Source organism: Diaphorina citri, unplaced genomic scaffold (assembly GCF_000475195.1).
Source record: "Diaphorina citri unplaced genomic scaffold, Diaci psyllid genome assembly version 1.1 scaffold343, whole genome shotgun sequence".
In the NCBI taxonomy this organism is placed as follows: Eukaryota; Metazoa; Arthropoda; class Insecta; order Hemiptera; family Psyllidae; genus Diaphorina; species Diaphorina citri.
Window position 1 is genome coordinate 130,698 of NW_007377778.1, and position 18,110 is coordinate 148,807.

Below are 18,110 nucleotides of genomic sequence, written 5' to 3' on the forward strand. Positions count from 1 at the left end.
GACTTTGAGATGGTAAAGAAAAATAAAAGGAATTATCAAAGGAAATACAAGTGCAATTACAAGATTCGTTCTCGGAATGGCTGCCTTCTTCCTATCCTGTCATTCTTCTTTTCGATTTCGGGACGATAAAACTTCAGTAGTTACAGTTCCCTCTTGAAGATTTTATTGGAAAGAGAGTGAGCGGAATAGAAGTGGTAGGACGCAGAGCAAGAGGCAGACCAAAGAAGAAATGGGAAAATCTGAGTGGAAAAGGTTTATCATGAGATGATGTTTATAACCGATGTACCTAACTGGAAATTGTCTAAAAATGCCGACCCCAATAAAGACGAAGAAGAAGTTACAGTTCCCTCTATCAAGCCTCAAAGTGCAATTTTTCTGTCGATGGTGAGGATCAAATCCCCAGGGCCTTCTCCATGGCAAGTAAGCGCGTTAATTCAGTAAATATGGGTATGTTAGCCCCCTTATGGTTACCATGCTATTTTCACTTAAGTCCCCTTTTTTTAAGAGAAAGTACCAATCTATCTATGAGTTATGTTAAGGTGTGTCCTCTGTCCACACATAGTCCACCGGCCATCAATCGATGTCGACTGTCGACTGAACCGTCCACACTGCCTCGACAACATGGATTCACCTCGTCGTCGATCGACTGTTTGGACACACCTTCACAATTAAAAAATGTCTCCTTAAAATAAATACTCGTATAATCTGAGGAGCTCTCCTTGTTTACAAAATTCTCAAAAATTAGGATCAGTCACTACACTATTACTTACACAATCAACTCTCGAAGACTAGTTTTCCACAAGTCAGAGTGACTCAGTTCATAGAACAGATAATGGTAGCTCATCAGACTTAGTCCAGTCACTAAGATCGTAAATAGGAGCGTACGACGATACACACTCTTAACTTTGAGTGACACCTCAGGGGACATGACTTCCTCACTTGAACTCTTGAGTGTCATCAGGGTAAGGAGACCTGAAGAAAGAATATTGTGCATTAAGTTGAATAAACCGAGCTCGGGTATGGTTAAAAAAAAAAAAAAAAAAAAAAAAAAGAGGGTTAAGACATGGGAGAAGAGCAGAAACAAAATTGAACTCGGACAGGAGATGGCTACTACAGGAAAAGATGTAAAACTGAGGTACCGTGATTTCAGCTACGCGAAGATTCAAAGATGTGGCTGAGGTAGCTTTCTACCCGTGATTCATGCTACGTGAAGATTGAAGGATTATGTTTGTGATACCAAGGTCGAGAGATAAAAGTTATATACAACTAGTGTGAAAATACACGGGAATAAATTACACACTTTCACAACCAATTCATTCACATATCACTACCTCGTACTCAAAAATAAAACCAGTTCTAAATAAGCTTTGCAGTCTCCGTTAGCCACTAGCACAAAAATAGCTGGATTATTCGCTCAGCTGCATTGTTAGGCCAGCCACTCACTAGCAGGTAGACCTGACAGATACGGCTCAAAAGGTCCAAATGTCTACCTGATACCTGACGAGCACACACACTATCAGGTAGACCTGAAAGACGGACCTGATCAGGTGTACCTGTCAGGTTGATAGTGAGTAATGCCGCCTTTATTCCGCTAAATTTTCTAACCAGCTCGAATAGAACTGATTTTTATTATTATTTTGAGGGTTTGATAGGACTTAAGTCCACCCTTCTGTTTGTACCCCACTTGCCACACCGTATCCTTCAACAAGGCCACATCCGGGTTGATTATAATCGAATGCAGAATATCCTTGAAATTGAGCTGACTACACAGGCGATACTTGAGCTCGAGAGGTTTTACTTGAGACACCAGGTATTTCATGTGACTTGTCATGGAGGCGCTGGGTTTAGGCTCTTTTTGATATCTGAAACGGGAAAATGTTTCGTAAAATTTGCGCGAAACGTAAAAAGCAATCATATTAGTGAAATCGATAAATAAACTTCATGAAGGTTGTTATTTTGAACGATAGAGTTTGCTTTGACTTTTCCCCCTTTTTTTCAACGGAATACGCTGTTAACTTCTTTTGATACACACACTTGGTAAAACAATTCAAACATGAAATAAATTTGCTGTTCTCTGGTCACACATGTAAAATCAAAAAAAAACCTATACCTCCTACCTACCACCGTTTTTTGGGGGCGCTTGAGCTCTATTAAGAGTTATTTGGCAAGCCGCCAGAATAAGTTTTACTTACCGGCTAGCAATATCCTGAATGATATTGGATGACAATCTGTGATTGGTTAGCCAAGTGGTCAGGTAGGACCTATTGCCCTGAAGTACACATTGGACATACAGCACCAGACTCCAGTCTACAGGCATGTCGTACGAATTCATTACCACCATCGCTTGCTGATAGCTGGAAAATTAAGCAGAGCAAACTTTGAAGTTAGGTGGAGAAAAAAACAGACATTTAATTTAACCTGCCTTCAATCCCTCTGAATCAAAGAAAATCACTCTGAGAATCAAACCGAAGACTTTCTAAGTAGCGACCACAAGCTTAACACCACTGGGCAAACCATGATCACTCTCACCTGACCTGGGGAAAAAAACAGACATTTAATTTAACCTGCCTTCAATCCCTCTGAATCAAAGAAAATAACTCTGAGAATCAAACCGAAGACTTTCTAAGTAGCGACCACAAGCTTAACACCACTGGGCAAACCATGATCACTCTCACCTGACCTGGTAATAATGTGTTAAGTGGTAGAGAATGCCTTAGGGATTAACCTTGCCGAATGACTGTTATAACTTACGTCAGATGATATGCTATGGTGTTCGTCAGATCTTTAGCTGGTATAGCATAGAGTGCGAGACAATCCACTGAGCCTCTCCAAGGGTTAAGTGGTAGAGAATGCCTTAGGGATTAACCTTGCCGAATGATTGTTATAACTTACGTCAGATGATATGCTATGGTGTTCGTCAGATCTTTAGCTGGTATAGCATAGAGTGCGAGACAATCCACTGAGCCTACTTCTTCGAGACACGTCATGAGAGCTCACAGTAGGATTGAAACTCCAGCAATCATTCAACTGTGACAGATCAAAGTGGTTGTCCACGCAAAGGAAATAAAGCCGTCTGTAAAGGTCTGGATAAAAGGTTGAGCTTCGTTCAAGTCCAAGCCTCAAACACTTGTATTTATCAACAGGCCGTTTAATACGCTCGCTTTGGCGCGTGAAAAATTCAAATCCATCCTCATTGGTGATGTCATTCTTCCGGAAATCTTCGTCGATGCTTTTCCAAAACTCGAGGTCTGTCGTGTATTTTTCCTGAGAAATGAGGTCCGTCCATTGCGCTAAGATGATTTGATCCGTACACAAGTCACATAGGGCGCAAAATTCTTGAGCTTTCTCAAACAATTTCCTCTCGATGAGCAAAGTGAGGATTGACTTCTGATAGGCAACACTGGGCTCTGGCCACAGTTGTGTGAAGTTCAAATAGATATCCGTACGCTGGAGACAGGCGGCTTTCTTGAGGACAGTGCTCAAAGGGATTTGTCCTGTTTGAATTGAAGCAAACCCGGCCTCTTCAAGTGTGCTTAGTAACTCGAGCTGAGCAAAGCTGGATAACAGAGATAGCGCTTTGTGTGTAAGACATACGATGGCGTCTACTGTCCACGATTGGCTTGTGGTGGTAGTGGACAGGATAATAGCAATGGAGGTTTTCATTTTATCCAGAGTCTGCTGACCATCAAACATAACGAAGTTGCACAGTGCTGAGAGATAGTGTGCCAATGCAGAGTCCTGTGGAAAAGAAATACCGACAGCACCGTTATGAAGATTATAACAAACTTACTGAGTATGAGTACCTATGAGTTGCAACATTACAACTTACAACAAAGAGTGACGTGTTTCACAATAATAGGCAAGTAAAAAGATAGCTATTTTATTCTGTACGCCATACTCAACTCTAGAATATATATTTAATTACCTACATAGCAGGTGTACCGCGTACCTGTAAATGATTTTTTATAAAAATACGGCTAGAATAAGTAAAACCCGTAGCCACTGAAGCATTACAAAGCATCATTACAATTACAGGCCTAGATGCCGAAAAAATACTTACAGGAAACAACATCTGCACGCCATCCTCCAAAAGGGCCAGACATTTCCTCTCCACCGCCATACCCATGATTTGTATCAGACTCCATTCCTCTTCATCTTCCCGTATATCCAAACATGTCAGAAGATATACCCGAAGACACTTACAAAGCGTTTGATTATTCCAAAACAGACCTTCCGAAGGCTTTAGATTTTTATTCATAAACAGACTTTGCGAAGGCGTTTGACCCAAAATCGGACCTTCCGATTGACTTTCTTCGGAGTACACAGTTGCTGCTAGTATTGCCAGACACGGGTTAGCATGAGCTAGGCCAGCTTCCAGCAGAGATTCAGGATTGCTGTGACAGGATTCGATAACATCCATAAGTTGAGAGTGGGCAGAGTCGGTGTGCCCCAGGGAACTGCTCAGGGCGTACTTCAGGTGCTGCCTCGTGTGCGGGTTTTTGAACCGATGAATTAGTTTGTCTCCCTGAAAATGATATTTAAAAGGTCAAAATCATTTTGGAACCTTTTACCTCGAAAGAATGAAAGATGAAATTATCATTTGACGATGTCTTCTATTCTCTTTAGAGAGTGGATACCTCACTAGAATCTTGGCTTTCTTGCTGTGAATCCACCAATATGTATCTCATTTATAGACATCATAGAAAGTAAAATAAAAAATATCTAGTTATATCTATTTGGAAGATGGATTTGTCCCCAGTACTGCTATTCTACATGATAGTGAGAGGCTGGCCTTAGGAACAATATTTCCAACTCAGTTATCAACATTAGCTACCAACTCTAGCTACTCGTTTCGCCGCTACTTCACTCATCATCAGAACCAGACTCTGAAGACCTCGCCTCATCCTGCGTACTCTCTAGTTGACTAAACAGCTGTTTAGTTAGCAGCAGCATTAAATAAATATAAGACGGGTTTTAAGTTTTGCAGTCTCCGTTAGCAAATAATAGAATAGCTGGATTCTTTGCTCAGCTGCATTGTTAGGAACAGTATTTCCAACAGAGTGAACAGTTTTAGCTAACAAGTTAGCTACTCGTTTCGCCGCTACTTCACTCATCATCAGAACCAGACTCTGAAGACCTCGCCTCATCCTGAGTACTCTCTAGTTGACTAAACAGCTGTTTAGTTAGCAGCAGCATATTGTCATCCATGCCTCCAATGATGGCGGTCCGTCGGCCCAAGTAACTAGTTTCGCCGCTACTTCACTCATCATCAGAACCAGACTCTGAAGACCTCGCCTCATCCTGCGTACTCTCTAGTTGACTAAACAGCTGTTCACTGAGCCTGGCATTGAAGCATTGAGCAGATCAAGCTGTAGAGACATTAACTCCGCTTGGTTTACTATGCTGGTAGCTTGCTTTAACTTTTGAGCCTGAAAAGTTCGATTAAAAAAAAAGGATATCTTAAAAGCGCTTACAAGGGTCTTCTTTACTCATGTAAAGAAGACCCTTGTAAGCGCTAGGTCGCTGCTTCCCGCCCGGGGCATATTTTATCATAAACAGATAAGGTTCGTTCTCCGGCCCAAGTATGGTTCCTTGTTGGTAGAGACCGGGGGTTCGGCACCCGTGGATTGCGCCAAAATCTGATGAAGAGAAACAAAACACCTCAGAATATTGACCAAGTACTGGTTATTAAGCATCAGTTGATGGGTAAGCTCTCACATGAAAAACCGTTGTTAACTCTTTCTTTCGTTTTGTTTACATTTAGGTATGTTAAATCTAATGGTTAGCTTATCTTTCATCGAACCAAGTACTGGTTATTAAGCATCAGTTGATGGGTAAATTCTCACATGAAAAACCGTTGTTAACTCTTTCTTTCGTTTTGTTTACATTTAGGTATGTTAAATCTAATGGTTAGCTTATCTTTCATCGGTTCGTTCTCGGAACGGCTGGCTTTCTCCTATCCTGTCTTTCTCCTCTCTTCGCTTTCAGGACGACAAGATCTTAGCAGTTGCAGTTCCCCTATCAAACCCTCAAAATAATAATAAAAATCAGTTCTATTCGAGCTGGTTAGAAAATTTAGCGGAATAAAGGCGGCATTAGCCTGATCGCCTGATGTAATCTTATCTTTAGCAATTGAAAAGGTCTCGTTTACCTCAATAAAATGCTGGGCGGCATGGGAGTAGTTATCAATAATATTCTTCAGAAGGACCTTATTGTTCTCATTACACACAAGCCTCCCCTCACTGGTCATTTCTAATTTGGCTACCATAGCGTTAGCATCAGATTCAAACATGGTTGCCAGTTCGGCGTACAAGCGGAAATTGAGAGCCACCAACTCGAACAGGTTCTTATCTCCTCGCACGAAATCCAACGTTGCCAACTTGAAACTCGGGTTCTGAAAGTGAGAAATTCCAAAAATTGTATTCTACGTGCTTTTAATTTACAGAGTCAGCCTAGTTTTGTTTCGTAAAAGGACAGTGAAGCTCGATACATTACAATGTTGCCAAGTTAACAACGAACCCTTCGAAAACGTTCGAAAAACTTTCCCCTCATTGTGGGTAAAATCCAGCATTCGCTTGGAGGGTAGCGCGTCTGTTTTGTAAGCGCTAGGTTGTGGGTTGGATTCCCGCCCCAGGGCGGACTTTATCCAAAACAGTGTCACGGGCAAGAGAACGATGAGGTTCGTTTTCGGAACGGCTGGCTTTTTTCTATCCTGTCCTCCATCTTTCTTTTATTTCAATTTATTTGATATACCTCATTTATACTGTCGGGCGTCGGCTAAGACTAAAAAGTCTCACTATGCCAACAGTTTATTTCAAGATATTAAGACCTCACAAGGTAGTTACAGTTTTCTTGATCGAACCTCCTAAAAATAATAATAAAAAAAAAATGCAGTTTTGTACGTGGGGGATTAAATTTTACCTTATCATATCCTTTTCTCAGGAGAAACTCGAACTGCTGATTTTCCTTGAGCAACTGATAGATGTAGTTCATTTCCACATAGCGGCCTATTCCAGTGAGGAGTCGAACCATCAGACTCCAGGCTGATTGGGCCAGGAGATGAACCACCAGATGGCGGCACTTGTCCAGAACAGACACCACACCTTCCATGTTGCACGCGGACGTGAAACAGTCGTGAGATCGAATGAGAAGTTCCACAACTGGGGGAATAGAGAAGAAGTGAAGTTGATGAAAAATACGTAAGACGGACGAAAATGATGAAAAATACAAAGAAATCAGTTGGAAAAAATACTAAAAAAAAAAAATAGAATCTCAAATAAATGACGATAAACTTCCATGCCTCGCCCGGGATTGAACAAGAGACCTCCTGAATACAAAGCGAACGTTTTGACAACTACACCACCAAGATAAGTGTCGCTACCAGGCGAACGTTGTAACGACTACACCACCGAGATTAGCGTCGCTCTGGTATGAATAGACAACTAAGCAAGGGGTATAAAAAAGGTGTTAGTTTTTATGTACATGTCCACAAACCAATTATTTTTTTCAAGAGGTTTGATAGAGAGAACTGTAAACACGGAAGACGGAGGTCTTATCATCCCAAAATCGAAGAGAGAAGGAGGACAAGATAGGAGAAAGCCACCCGTTCCAAGAACGAACCTTACTTGTTTAAGATAAACTTCGCCCCGGGCGGGAATCGAACCCACAAACTAGCGCTTATAAGGCAGGCGCGCAACCCTTCAAGCTAACTAAGCTGGCCAGGGTCTAAATTTTATTAACTCATTCAATTTGGGCTTTTAAAAAACATGCCATTTTTTCTTGAACACTTACTTTGACGTAATATCTCATCAGGAATTTCCTCTGTAATTAGGAATGCCTTGGCTTTGTAATACAAGCACAGGCCTAGCTCAGTAGCATCACAGAGGGAAACAAATCTTGAAAACTCCATGTTCAAATCATAGCCCCATAACACTAGACTGGTGGAGACAGCTGAAAAAATCAAATGGACATAAATTAAATGGTAGAAATTAGAAATACTAGAGATTCCCGTGGCAATTTTTTCGTCAGTTTGATTTTAACTATTGTATTTTGTGCATTATAATGGTCTTATTTCTTATTAATGAACTATTTATGTTTCCCCATATATCTCTGTCCGTATAGTCCTGGGTGTGTAACTGTGTACTCTCAAAAATTCTGGGTTCAATACCTCCGAAGGACTATTTTATTAAAAATATCTGTTTATTCTCAGCAAAATATTTCAAACTTACCATCCTCTAGGGTGGAATAAATGACACTCGCAATGACTTGTGAGTATAAGTTACTGGTGTTCTTCTTTTCAAGGCAAATCAATCTTCACAATGTCACGTCAGAATCTATCATCAAAAGTTCTAATGTTCTAAAAGGCCATCACTTACATCAGCACAGTCGAAAACGTCACAAGCTATGAGAAATTCCATCCACCGATTTTTCCTGATCAAAATTTCAAACAGTTCCTCGGGCATTGGTGTTTTATACAGTCTGCAAAGGTCCACAACGGGGCTCCAACTTTTTAAATCCGAACAATGGGACGCACTCTTTCGTATGATTGAGTTCATAAGACTTGAGCTGGAGAATTTGTAATGATTTGCTAACAGATCAACTGGAAGTAAAAACAAATTAATCATTTTACAAGGGAAAGTCAAGAGGTTATCTCTATGAGAAAAATGTTTCATGTGGATCATGTCTAAATCAGTAATTCTGCCTCGGTGGCGTAGTGGTCAAGAGGCTCGCCTGGTAAACAGGAGGACGTGGGTTCGATCCCAGCCGGGGCATGGAATTTTATCCTCATTTATTTGAGAATTTGACCACATAACAATGGAGCTCTAAGAGTTAGGTGGTAGAGAACTCCCCCGGCGTTAACCTTGCCTAGTGTTTACCTTCCACTCAAGAGTCTATTATTTATTAATGGTTTCATGCAACCTCCGGAGCCGAGAGGGTCTCACACTAGGCTTGCACACCGAAGGTCCCGGGTTCGATGAGTACGGGCTTTAGTAGAGAAAATATGTAAATTAATCTACTCACCTATATCCTCGTCAGTCAGAAGCCTCATCCCTCTGACCTGCGTAGCAAGACACGCCGCGTCCACATTGAGTAAATTCATAACACACAACGCCGACGCCACAAGGCTCGAATCTCTCGGATTATTCAACACCAAGGCGTGCATTTCGTTCAAATTCAAGTCTGATGACTCATAGAACGTGAAAATGGGCCGCCTTTGTTTCATATGATCGAGGAAGTTTAGGTTGAAGTTGGCAGATTTGTTTCTCATTGAAGAATAAGTGCGGGCTAGAACACTGGGGAAATCTACACTGGGGTTGTTTTGGACCAGGACAGACAGATTGATGTCTTGACTAATACAAGGAGGGGTTAATGCTGTCTTATATAGGTTAGAACAGGACAAGAGTCCGGATTGGCTCTTTGAATCACACCGTCCCGGTTGGGTGTTTGATTCGTATATATTGGTTCGTTCAGAATTCTCTTCCGATTGGATATTTGATCCGGATATTTTGGTCCGATCAGAACTCTTTTCCGATAGGGTAACTGATCCGGATATTTTAGTTCGTTCAGAATTCTCTTCCGATTGGATAATTGATTCGCATATTTTGGTCCGTTCCGAGCCGGATTCTGTATCACAAACAGTGGTCTCATCGTTTCCTTCCTGACCGAAACTTTCATCACAGATACTCCGTTTGTCTTGTTTGCCACTAGTTTCCTGTTCTCCAGGTATATTTGTTCTGATAAAATATTTGCTGATTTCAACACTAGGCTCTTTGTGGCAGTCAAGTATATCGGCCACATTTGATACCAAATGGAGAAGATCCTGCTCGGGTAAATTAGGTGAGACGAATGTCTGATTCAGATAGGACCATAGCTTGACCGGACTCAAAGCACGGGTTTCTCTGAAAAAGGAGATGCCATACAGAATTTGATGTAAAACCAGGAAGTACAAAGGGGCTATTGATAGGAATCAATGTAGAATATACGACCTACTTTTGAGTCAAATTCGCACAAATTTTAGAATATTACAACTTAGAAGGAACATCGAAAAAGAGGAGAGAAGAAGTGAGAGAGGGAGAGAGTGAGTGAGTGAGTGAGTGAGAGAGAGAGAGAAAAGGAAAGAGAAAATCATTTGTCAATTTAAGACTCTGTTGAAAATTGTCTTGCTGACGTAGACATATTCAGTGTTCTGAGGTCCCTTTAGCTACAGACCTTTAAAAGAATTACTCACAAGGGCAGGTCAGAGAAAGACGTATTTTCCAGCAACGAAGATAGCAGTGTCCAGTGCTCTCTCTGAATACAATGCAAGATGAGCTGTGTCATGAAATACTCGTATGTAACGTTGCTAGTGGAATACCCCAACACTTGCTCAACTTTACTGAGGAGTTCACATTTGACAAGACGTGATACGATGTTGAGAATATTACTCTTCTCGATACTGCTGAAAATTCCGTACCTGAAAACGAAAAGCGTAGGAAAATTAATCGGTGAGAAAGAAAAACTCATTTTGTCGATAATATGGGTTTTATAAAGTTAACAAACAACTGATTGAAAAGCAAATTAGTCCTATATTTCACTTTGCTACATAAATTTTAGATGATAAATAAATGACTTGTGCTATGTCAGATTGTGATAGGCCATTGTTAGCCAAACACACCAAGTCCTGTACACATTGCATTGGCAGATCCGTGTCACAGATTCTGTTCAGAATCGAACTAGGCTCTAGGGAGAGAATTTCCGACATTGTGAGATCTGAAACACGCAAAACGGACGTGAAAAAATACCTTTATTTTTTTTTAAATAAAATTTGTACCTCGGTACCGCTTTCGCATTATTTAAAACACATTCTTCTACATCCATGCCTATCCAAGAACGGAAAAGTCTGGTTAGAAAATTTCCGGGCCGACCAGGATTCGAATCGAGCAGTCGAGCACCTCCAGATAGAGAGTCAGTGCTCTTGACCACTCGGCCACATACGCGGGCATCAAAATCAGACTTACCTAAGGAGCACAGCAGTCGATACGCCGCCACGAAGAAATTGCCGAGCTCTTTCCCATGTCTCAATTTACTAGCTAGCTGCACCAGCACATCTTCCCCTGATTCATGTTGGGTGGTAGCCTTAGCCATTTGTTCCAGCACTAGACAGTCACTATGTTCCCAGCTGAAGAGACGGGATACAAGACTAGCATTGTATAGATCACCTATGTCTAGCATGGAGGTTATGAGAAGGTTGAATCTAGCGTGATGCTTGTCTGGTGATAACTTCACGTCAGTGTCATGGCCTGATGTGTGGTGTTTGGATGTCAACTTCACACTAGTGGTACACAAGACTAGCGTTGAATAGATCACCTATGTCTAGCATGGAGGTTATGAGAAGGTTGAGTCTAGCGTGATGCTTGTCTGGTGATAACTTCACGTCAGTGTCATGGCCTGATGTGTGGTGTTTGGATGTCAACTTCACACTAGTGGTATCATCAGTAGGTTTGCCGTGTTTGTCTGGTGTTAACTTCACGTCAGTGTCATGGTCTGATGTGTAATGTTTGGATGTCAACTTCACACCAGTGGTATCATCAGTAGGTTTGCCGTTTCCGTCTGGTAACGGTTTTACATAACTACTTCTTCGAGACACGTCATGAGAGCTCACAGTAGGATTGAAACTCCAGCAATCATTCAACTGTGACAGATCAAAGTGGTTGTCCACGCAAAGGAAATAAAGCCGTCTGTAAAGGTCTGGATAAAAGGTTGAGCTTCGTTCAAGTCCAAGCCTCAAACACTTGTATTTATCAACAGGCCGTTTAATACGCTCGCTTTGGCGCGTGAAAAATTCAAATCCATCCTCATTGGTGATGTCATTCTTCCGGAAATCTTCGTCGATGCTTTTCCAAAACTCGAGGTCTGTCGTGTATTTTTCCTGAGAAATGAGGTCCGTCCATTGCGCTAAGATGATTTGATCCGTACACAAGTCACATAGGGCGCAAAATTCTTGAGCTTTCTCAAACAATTTCCTCTCGATGAGCAAAGTGAGGATTGACTTCTGATAGGCAACACTGGGCTCTGGCCTGCATCATATTCACGAAGTAATTCAGAGCTTTTTCCGGGTTCATCATATTTTTCATCAGTTTGCCAAGTTATATTTGTATCATCAGTGTTATCACAGGTTTTGTCAGCATAGTCCTTGTTAGTTTCACCATAAGAGACTTTTTCCACTAGTTTGGTGTACGCTTTATGTATGTCTTTATAACACAGATAGGCTTCAAGTTCGTCTTGAGTTAGGAGATCGTTCGTTACATGGTTCAGTATGAAGTCACGAGCTGTTTGGCTGAGAGTGCTGGAGAACACAGTTTTCAGTTCGTCTTGGATGTTGTAGCCCTAGAAATGGCACAATGTGGGAGAAGGAAATATATCAGACTGTCTGTTTCTTTCGTAACACTTTGATCTCACTAGCCTACGACATATAAAGTTCGATTCCATGCAGGCTCGACTGTATGCATGAAGACAACAGACTACATTTTCTATTAAATAGGAAAAGGATAGGAATAAGATACAGAAGATATCATGACTTACCACTTTGTTTAGAACAGACTCCACTTGTGGGAAATCTCTATTGTCAATACATTCTTCTACTAAAGTCATAACTAGGTGACGAGGTACTGGTTCATCAGCGTTGTAATGAGGAGAGTGCAGACTCAAGTATAAACTTTGAGTAGGTGCCAAACAGTCCCACTTTGGACCCCCAATCGGGCGATCGGGTATTTTGGCCAGAAGGGGAGGTATCTTCTTTAAAATCTGGAACAAGTTATGGATTCTCTCTTAGACTGCGGTTCCCTGAATTCGATTTCTAGTCATATAACGTATTGATCCTAGTAATCATATAACGTAATGGTACAGGAGACTTTCTCGTTATAGGACTAGAAAACTGAGCAAGATCTAGTCAGACCGCAGCCTTTTACAATGTAATACTTATAATATACTTAATTATATTCGTATAAGCTTAACCCAACTTTTAGGGATTTTGAACATACACCTAAGCTTCAGAGTGCTCCTTTTGTGTACAGAGTTACAAACCTACTAAAAAAAAAAATAATATTTAATTTAGAATAATTTTTTGACAGAGGGAACTGTAACTGCTATGGTCTTATCGTCCCGAAATCGAAGAGAGAAGGAAGACAGGATAGGAGAAAGCCAGCCGATGATAAAATATTGAATTTAACTTGGACTTTGGACATTTAAAGATTTTAAAGTGAATTAATTTGAACCTCAGATGCCTACTTTGAAAAGTTATCAAAATAAACTAATTAAAGAATCATTTCAAACTTACATAGCACAGAACTGGTTCAAAATGAATTCCTTGGTGGCTGGGGTAGCATTCAGAGTGTGAACCTGATCTATCATGACTTGGGTTATGTTCCACTGTTCTGTATTCCAGCTAGCACTTCCTGATATCCAAGCATCTAAATCCGCCAGCATATTGTTCTCTACCATATGCTTCCAGCATACGTCCTTGTTGAGGTATTTCACAAGAGAATCATCTGGTAAACACAAAATTACATGTGTTAGTAAAAAAAGGAGTTTTTAATTGTGTTAAGCATATTTAAATGCTTGTCACAAATATCGTTCCCCGATTATTACACCTAGATAAATTTTATGATTTGACTTGAACTCGAACCACCAACCTCCAGATCCGAAGTAAAACGCGTTAACAACTGCACCACTGAGGTTGGTTTACATGTGTTAGTAAATCGTATTCAAGATCTTGAAAATAAAGCAGGTACCTATGTAAAGTGGTGCCATGGAACTAAGTGTGCACTACTCTGTGGTGATCTTATCTAGGGGTTTCGTGAAACTCAAGTTTCAGGAAACGCGTTTCACCAGTGTGCATCGCGCCTAAGGGTAAGATGCTGGAAAAATACTTCCGGGCATTGACTTTGCTGAAAATTTTCATTCTCAAAGAAAGAGATAAAAAAGTAAGGTTCAAAAACCTTACTAAACCTTTTTTTTTACACGATACTATAACTCATACAATCTCTAAACTTACCATAGGATTTGAAATACAGCAGGGCAATCATCTCCATTTTATGTACACGATACTATAACTCATACAATCTCTAAACTTACCATAGGATTTGAAATACAGCAGGGCAATCATCTCCATTTTATGCTCCGTTGTATACGTGAAGAACTCGCCAAAACTAATAGTTAATATGTTGGGTTTGTCATCTACAGATCCGCTTTTGACTTTAGTAACAGCTTCGCGAACACTATCTTTAGTAGATTCAATGCTTGTCCCAATTTTGTAATTCCTTTCAACAAATGATTTGCTATCTTCAATTAGAGATGAAATATCACAGCCTTCATCACCTTCGCGAACACCATCTTCAGAAGATTCAATGCTTGTCCCAATTTTGTAATTCCTTTCAACAAATGATTTGCTATCTTCAATTAGAGATGAAATATCACAGCCTTCATCATCACTGATAACTTTATCTGCGTGGTGAAGTGGTTAAGGCACTCGCCTCGTGATCAGGAGGGCATGGGTTCAAGAGGTACCTGTGTAATATAAGGAGGTAAGTCAGATAAAAGTTACCTACTTATTGGACAACATGGGTTTTTAGTTACACAATACTTACTTTAGGACCTGTTTGAATAGGACCTACCTTCCAATATCTTTAGGACTTATCACCAAAAAAAAAATACAAACGTGTAAAGGGTACCAACCTATATTTGTCCCCAGACCTCTCCTTCGTCCATATTGCCAATCCCTGAGTGAGGAATTCAACTGAGAAACAATTCATGTTGGTCACATCAGGTATGATGTCTTTCAGTACCGAAACTGAAGAGGTGCTTTGGACAGGAGCTGCAAGAAAACCAGGGAAATATTACGGTTGGCCTGCCTTGATGGTGAAGTGGTTAAGGCACTCGCCTCGTGTTCAGGAGGGCATGGGTTCAAGAGGTACCTGTGTAATATAACAAGGTAAGTCAGATAAAAGTTACCTACTTATTGGATAACATGGGTTTTTAGTTACACAATACTTACTTTAGGACCTGTTTGAGTAGGACCTACCTTCCAATATCTTTAGGACTTATCACCTAACATTTAAAATTATACATAGGTACATACAAGATGTGTCCATTTACTTACAGGAATCTACAACAAATGCAGGACTCTGCTCATTCTTCTTGATAATTTTCTGCAAGAATGACCATTTTTTTGAGCTGGTGTTGTCTCTGGACTGACTTGGACTAACACTGTCCACTCCCAGTTCCATACTAATATCCAGCCCTCAACATTTAAAATTATACATAGGTACATACAAGATGTGTCCATTTACTTACAGGAATCCACAACAAATGCAGGACTCTGCTCGTTCTTCTTGATAATTTTCTGCAGGAATGACCATTTTTTTGAGCTGGTGTTGTCTCTGGACTGACTTGGACTAACACTGTCCACTCCCAGTTCCATACTAATATCCAGCCCTTCGAGTTATACTGAGATATTGTTTCCCTTAATTGGGGATGTGTTATATCTCAGTTAAATTAAGTTCTAAAAATATATATATTTTGCAGTTTCATTATTTATTTATATTGATCCTTATTATTTCCCCGTATTTATCTATGATTTATTTATTTTCCTTGTCCTGTAGGTATATCCTAGCGTCGCGGTGTAAGGCGCTGTACGAGTTGTGTTCAGGTGTGGACGAGGTTGTGATAGACAGTGTGCAGCCGGACATATTCAGACAGATCCTGCTCTATGTGTACACCAATGATTGTAGCTTGCTGCATCCGGGGCAGTTTAAGTAAGTGTGATGTCATGCAATCATATTTAGATTTTTTTTTCTTTTTTTTTACCAAAGAAGAATCTTTATGGTTACAGCCTGTGTATAAGTAACAATTTGTACTATTGAAATTTACCAAATAAATAAACATTTGATTTGATTTACTACAGGATGGGCATGCTACGACACAGACCACACGTGCTTAGTGTAGCAGTTGTTTCATTGCTACGAAATAAAAACGGTGGTGAAACACTCATCTTTTTTTTAAGAGATTTTGATCTGGTCGCTTCCCTAACAACATTGATAGTTAGGTTATTGTTGGCCTTACGATTTAACGTTTAAGAATTACCCAACCAAAAATGTTATTAGGGTTACTTATGTATTACTACAACGTAAGGTACATTAAAGAAGTACAGTACGGCAAGATACATGAAGAAAATTAGGAGTTCAACCGTTTCTAACACAACTGATTTATTTTCTAGATTAATCAACAAGAGTACAAAACAGGAGAACGTACTGAAAATGGCTGTAGACTGCGCGACCCGATTTCAACTGGACGATTTGCTAGACAAGCTGAAATTATTCAAGTAAGTTAATTTCTTCATCATCAAATTAATATTATTTTTAAATTGATAGAGGGAATTGTAACAACGTAAGTAGGTCTTATCGACCCGAAATCAAAGAGAGAATGAGGGTAGGATAGGAGAAAGTCGGTCGTTCCGAGAACAAATATAACCATTATACTACTGAAGTTGGAAAATGAACTAGTAACTTTTCTTTATTTTTCAGTCTCTTTTCAGACTTTTCAGTCTCATTCTTGCACTGTAAACAGGGCTTAACAGAGTATATTCTATTCTATTCTAGTAACACTTCCAATACTTTTACTTCCAGATATGAGAATCGAACCCTCGTGCTGAAAGAACCCGGAGTCACCGTTCCCAGCCAGGTCCGAAAAGCGTAGGAAAATTAATCGGTGAAAAAGAAAAACTCATTTTGTCGATAAAATGGGTTTTATAAAGTTAACAAACAACTGATTGAAAAGCAAATTAGTCCTATATTTCACTTTGCTACATAAATTTTAGATGATAAAATACAAATAAAGTTTTACAAATATTACAAAGGTTGGGTTGGCATTAGACAAATTAACATTACCTATTAAGTCTACAAACTTATTTATAAAAAGTAATGGGAAAAAATACTGGTGAAGGTATTGGATACCTACCTGAAAAGACAAATTCCGACTGTCTCTGTCGTTACACAACTTCACCAAATCAATCAAGTGATTCATCAGCCTTTCCAAGCATGCTGCAAAGAACGCCAAATCTGACCTGTTTTCTGCACATGTAGCAATTTGCAGTATTTGATCAAGAATATGAATAGAGTCCTGACTATTCAATAGCTGAGGCTTGATTTCAGACTTGTCCTTTATACTCGTAAGTTCGTCACGAGATTCGATAGGGCTATCTTCTCCTACATCCAATAGATCCGCGTTAGTACTACTAGACGCCATCATTTCAGGGCTAGCTTCTCCCACATCAGCGTTAGTACTACTAGATGCCACCATGTCAGGGCTGGTTTCACAGATATCTTGTGTGAAGAGGTCTAAATGGGAACGTATACAATAGTCCAATATATCAAGCTGATGGTATTGATACGTAGAGTGAACCATTTCGATTATCGTGGTGTTTACATTGAGAGGTGAAGGTTTATCAGATATGAGACTCAGGAAGTGGCCCCATTTTGATGCTGCGATGGTTTTAGATGCCTGAAATCAATTAGAACAGGTGTTGTAAAGTTTCCTTAAATCTCTTTACCACAACAAACAATATTATAGCATAATCTCTTTCCTAAATTCACGTAGGTACGTATCTTGTTTCTCCATTGAATTTCCAACAAACTATGCTTGCCAAGATTAGTAATTATGGTTATTGCGGCTCGGAACGAGGGACAGTCAATTTTTTATTACTTTTAATTTCGGGTTCAAACCAGGACCTTTGGCATAGTAATTGTTTATTATGCTAAAATTAATTGGTAAATACCTCAGCAATCATTTATCAAAAAATAAAGAAATTAAAAGACAGTAAGTACCTCCATTTCTCGGGTGAAAAGTTCACGTGCTCTTGTTGAACCAATAGGTATGAAGATTGACTGTTCTGATGCTATGAATTGATAGGACTGATCCTTGTGCTTTTCGGTTGGATCTATCAGGAGACAACTGATGTCTTTGAATTGATAATCACTCAGCAGGTCACCTTTATCCCGACTGAAAATTCTGGAAGGTGAAAAAATACGAGATCTATTAAGTTTAAAGTTTAAACAGGAAAGCCTAGTTGGCTTAAA

General features: G+C 40.0%; 1 protein-coding gene across 1 annotated transcript; it reads right to left on the minus strand.

Annotated features, from left to right (window-relative positions):
• Positions 1-49: 49 nt before the first annotated feature.
• LOC103507811 (spatacsin) lies at positions 50-15,457 on the minus strand. Its single transcript, XM_017443483.2, has 17 exons — positions 15,331-15,457; positions 14,113-14,481; positions 13,321-13,526; positions 12,562-12,783; positions 12,122-12,366; positions 11,347-12,056; positions 10,998-11,198; positions 10,610-10,749; positions 8,229-8,265; positions 7,792-7,950; positions 6,922-7,160; positions 6,152-6,394; positions 5,342-5,429; positions 2,893-2,965; positions 2,193-2,354; positions 1,660-1,862; positions 50-489 (listed from the first exon to the last, which is right to left on the minus strand). The coding sequence occupies exons 1-17, from the start codon at positions 15,455-15,457 to the stop codon at positions 482-484; spliced, it is 3,432 nt and encodes a 1,143-aa protein (XP_017298972.2). The 3' UTR covers positions 50-481.
• Positions 15,458-18,110: the final 2,653 nt, after the last annotated feature.

Excerpts from the sequence above, each read along its gene's own strand:
- LOC103507811 (XM_017443483.2), bottom strand. The coding sequence starts at position 15,457 with ATGGAACTGGGAGTGGACAGTGTTAGTCCAAGTCAGTCCAGAGACAAC. Across the intron at positions 12,057-12,121 it reads GATGATACAAATATAACTTG|GCCAGAGCCCAGTGTTGCCT; the intron begins GCAAACTGATGA and ends AATATGATGCAG. Across the intron at positions 8,266-10,609 it reads CACAATCTGACATAGCACAA|GTCATTGCGAGTGTCATTTA; the intron begins GTCATTTATTTA and ends TTATACTCACAA.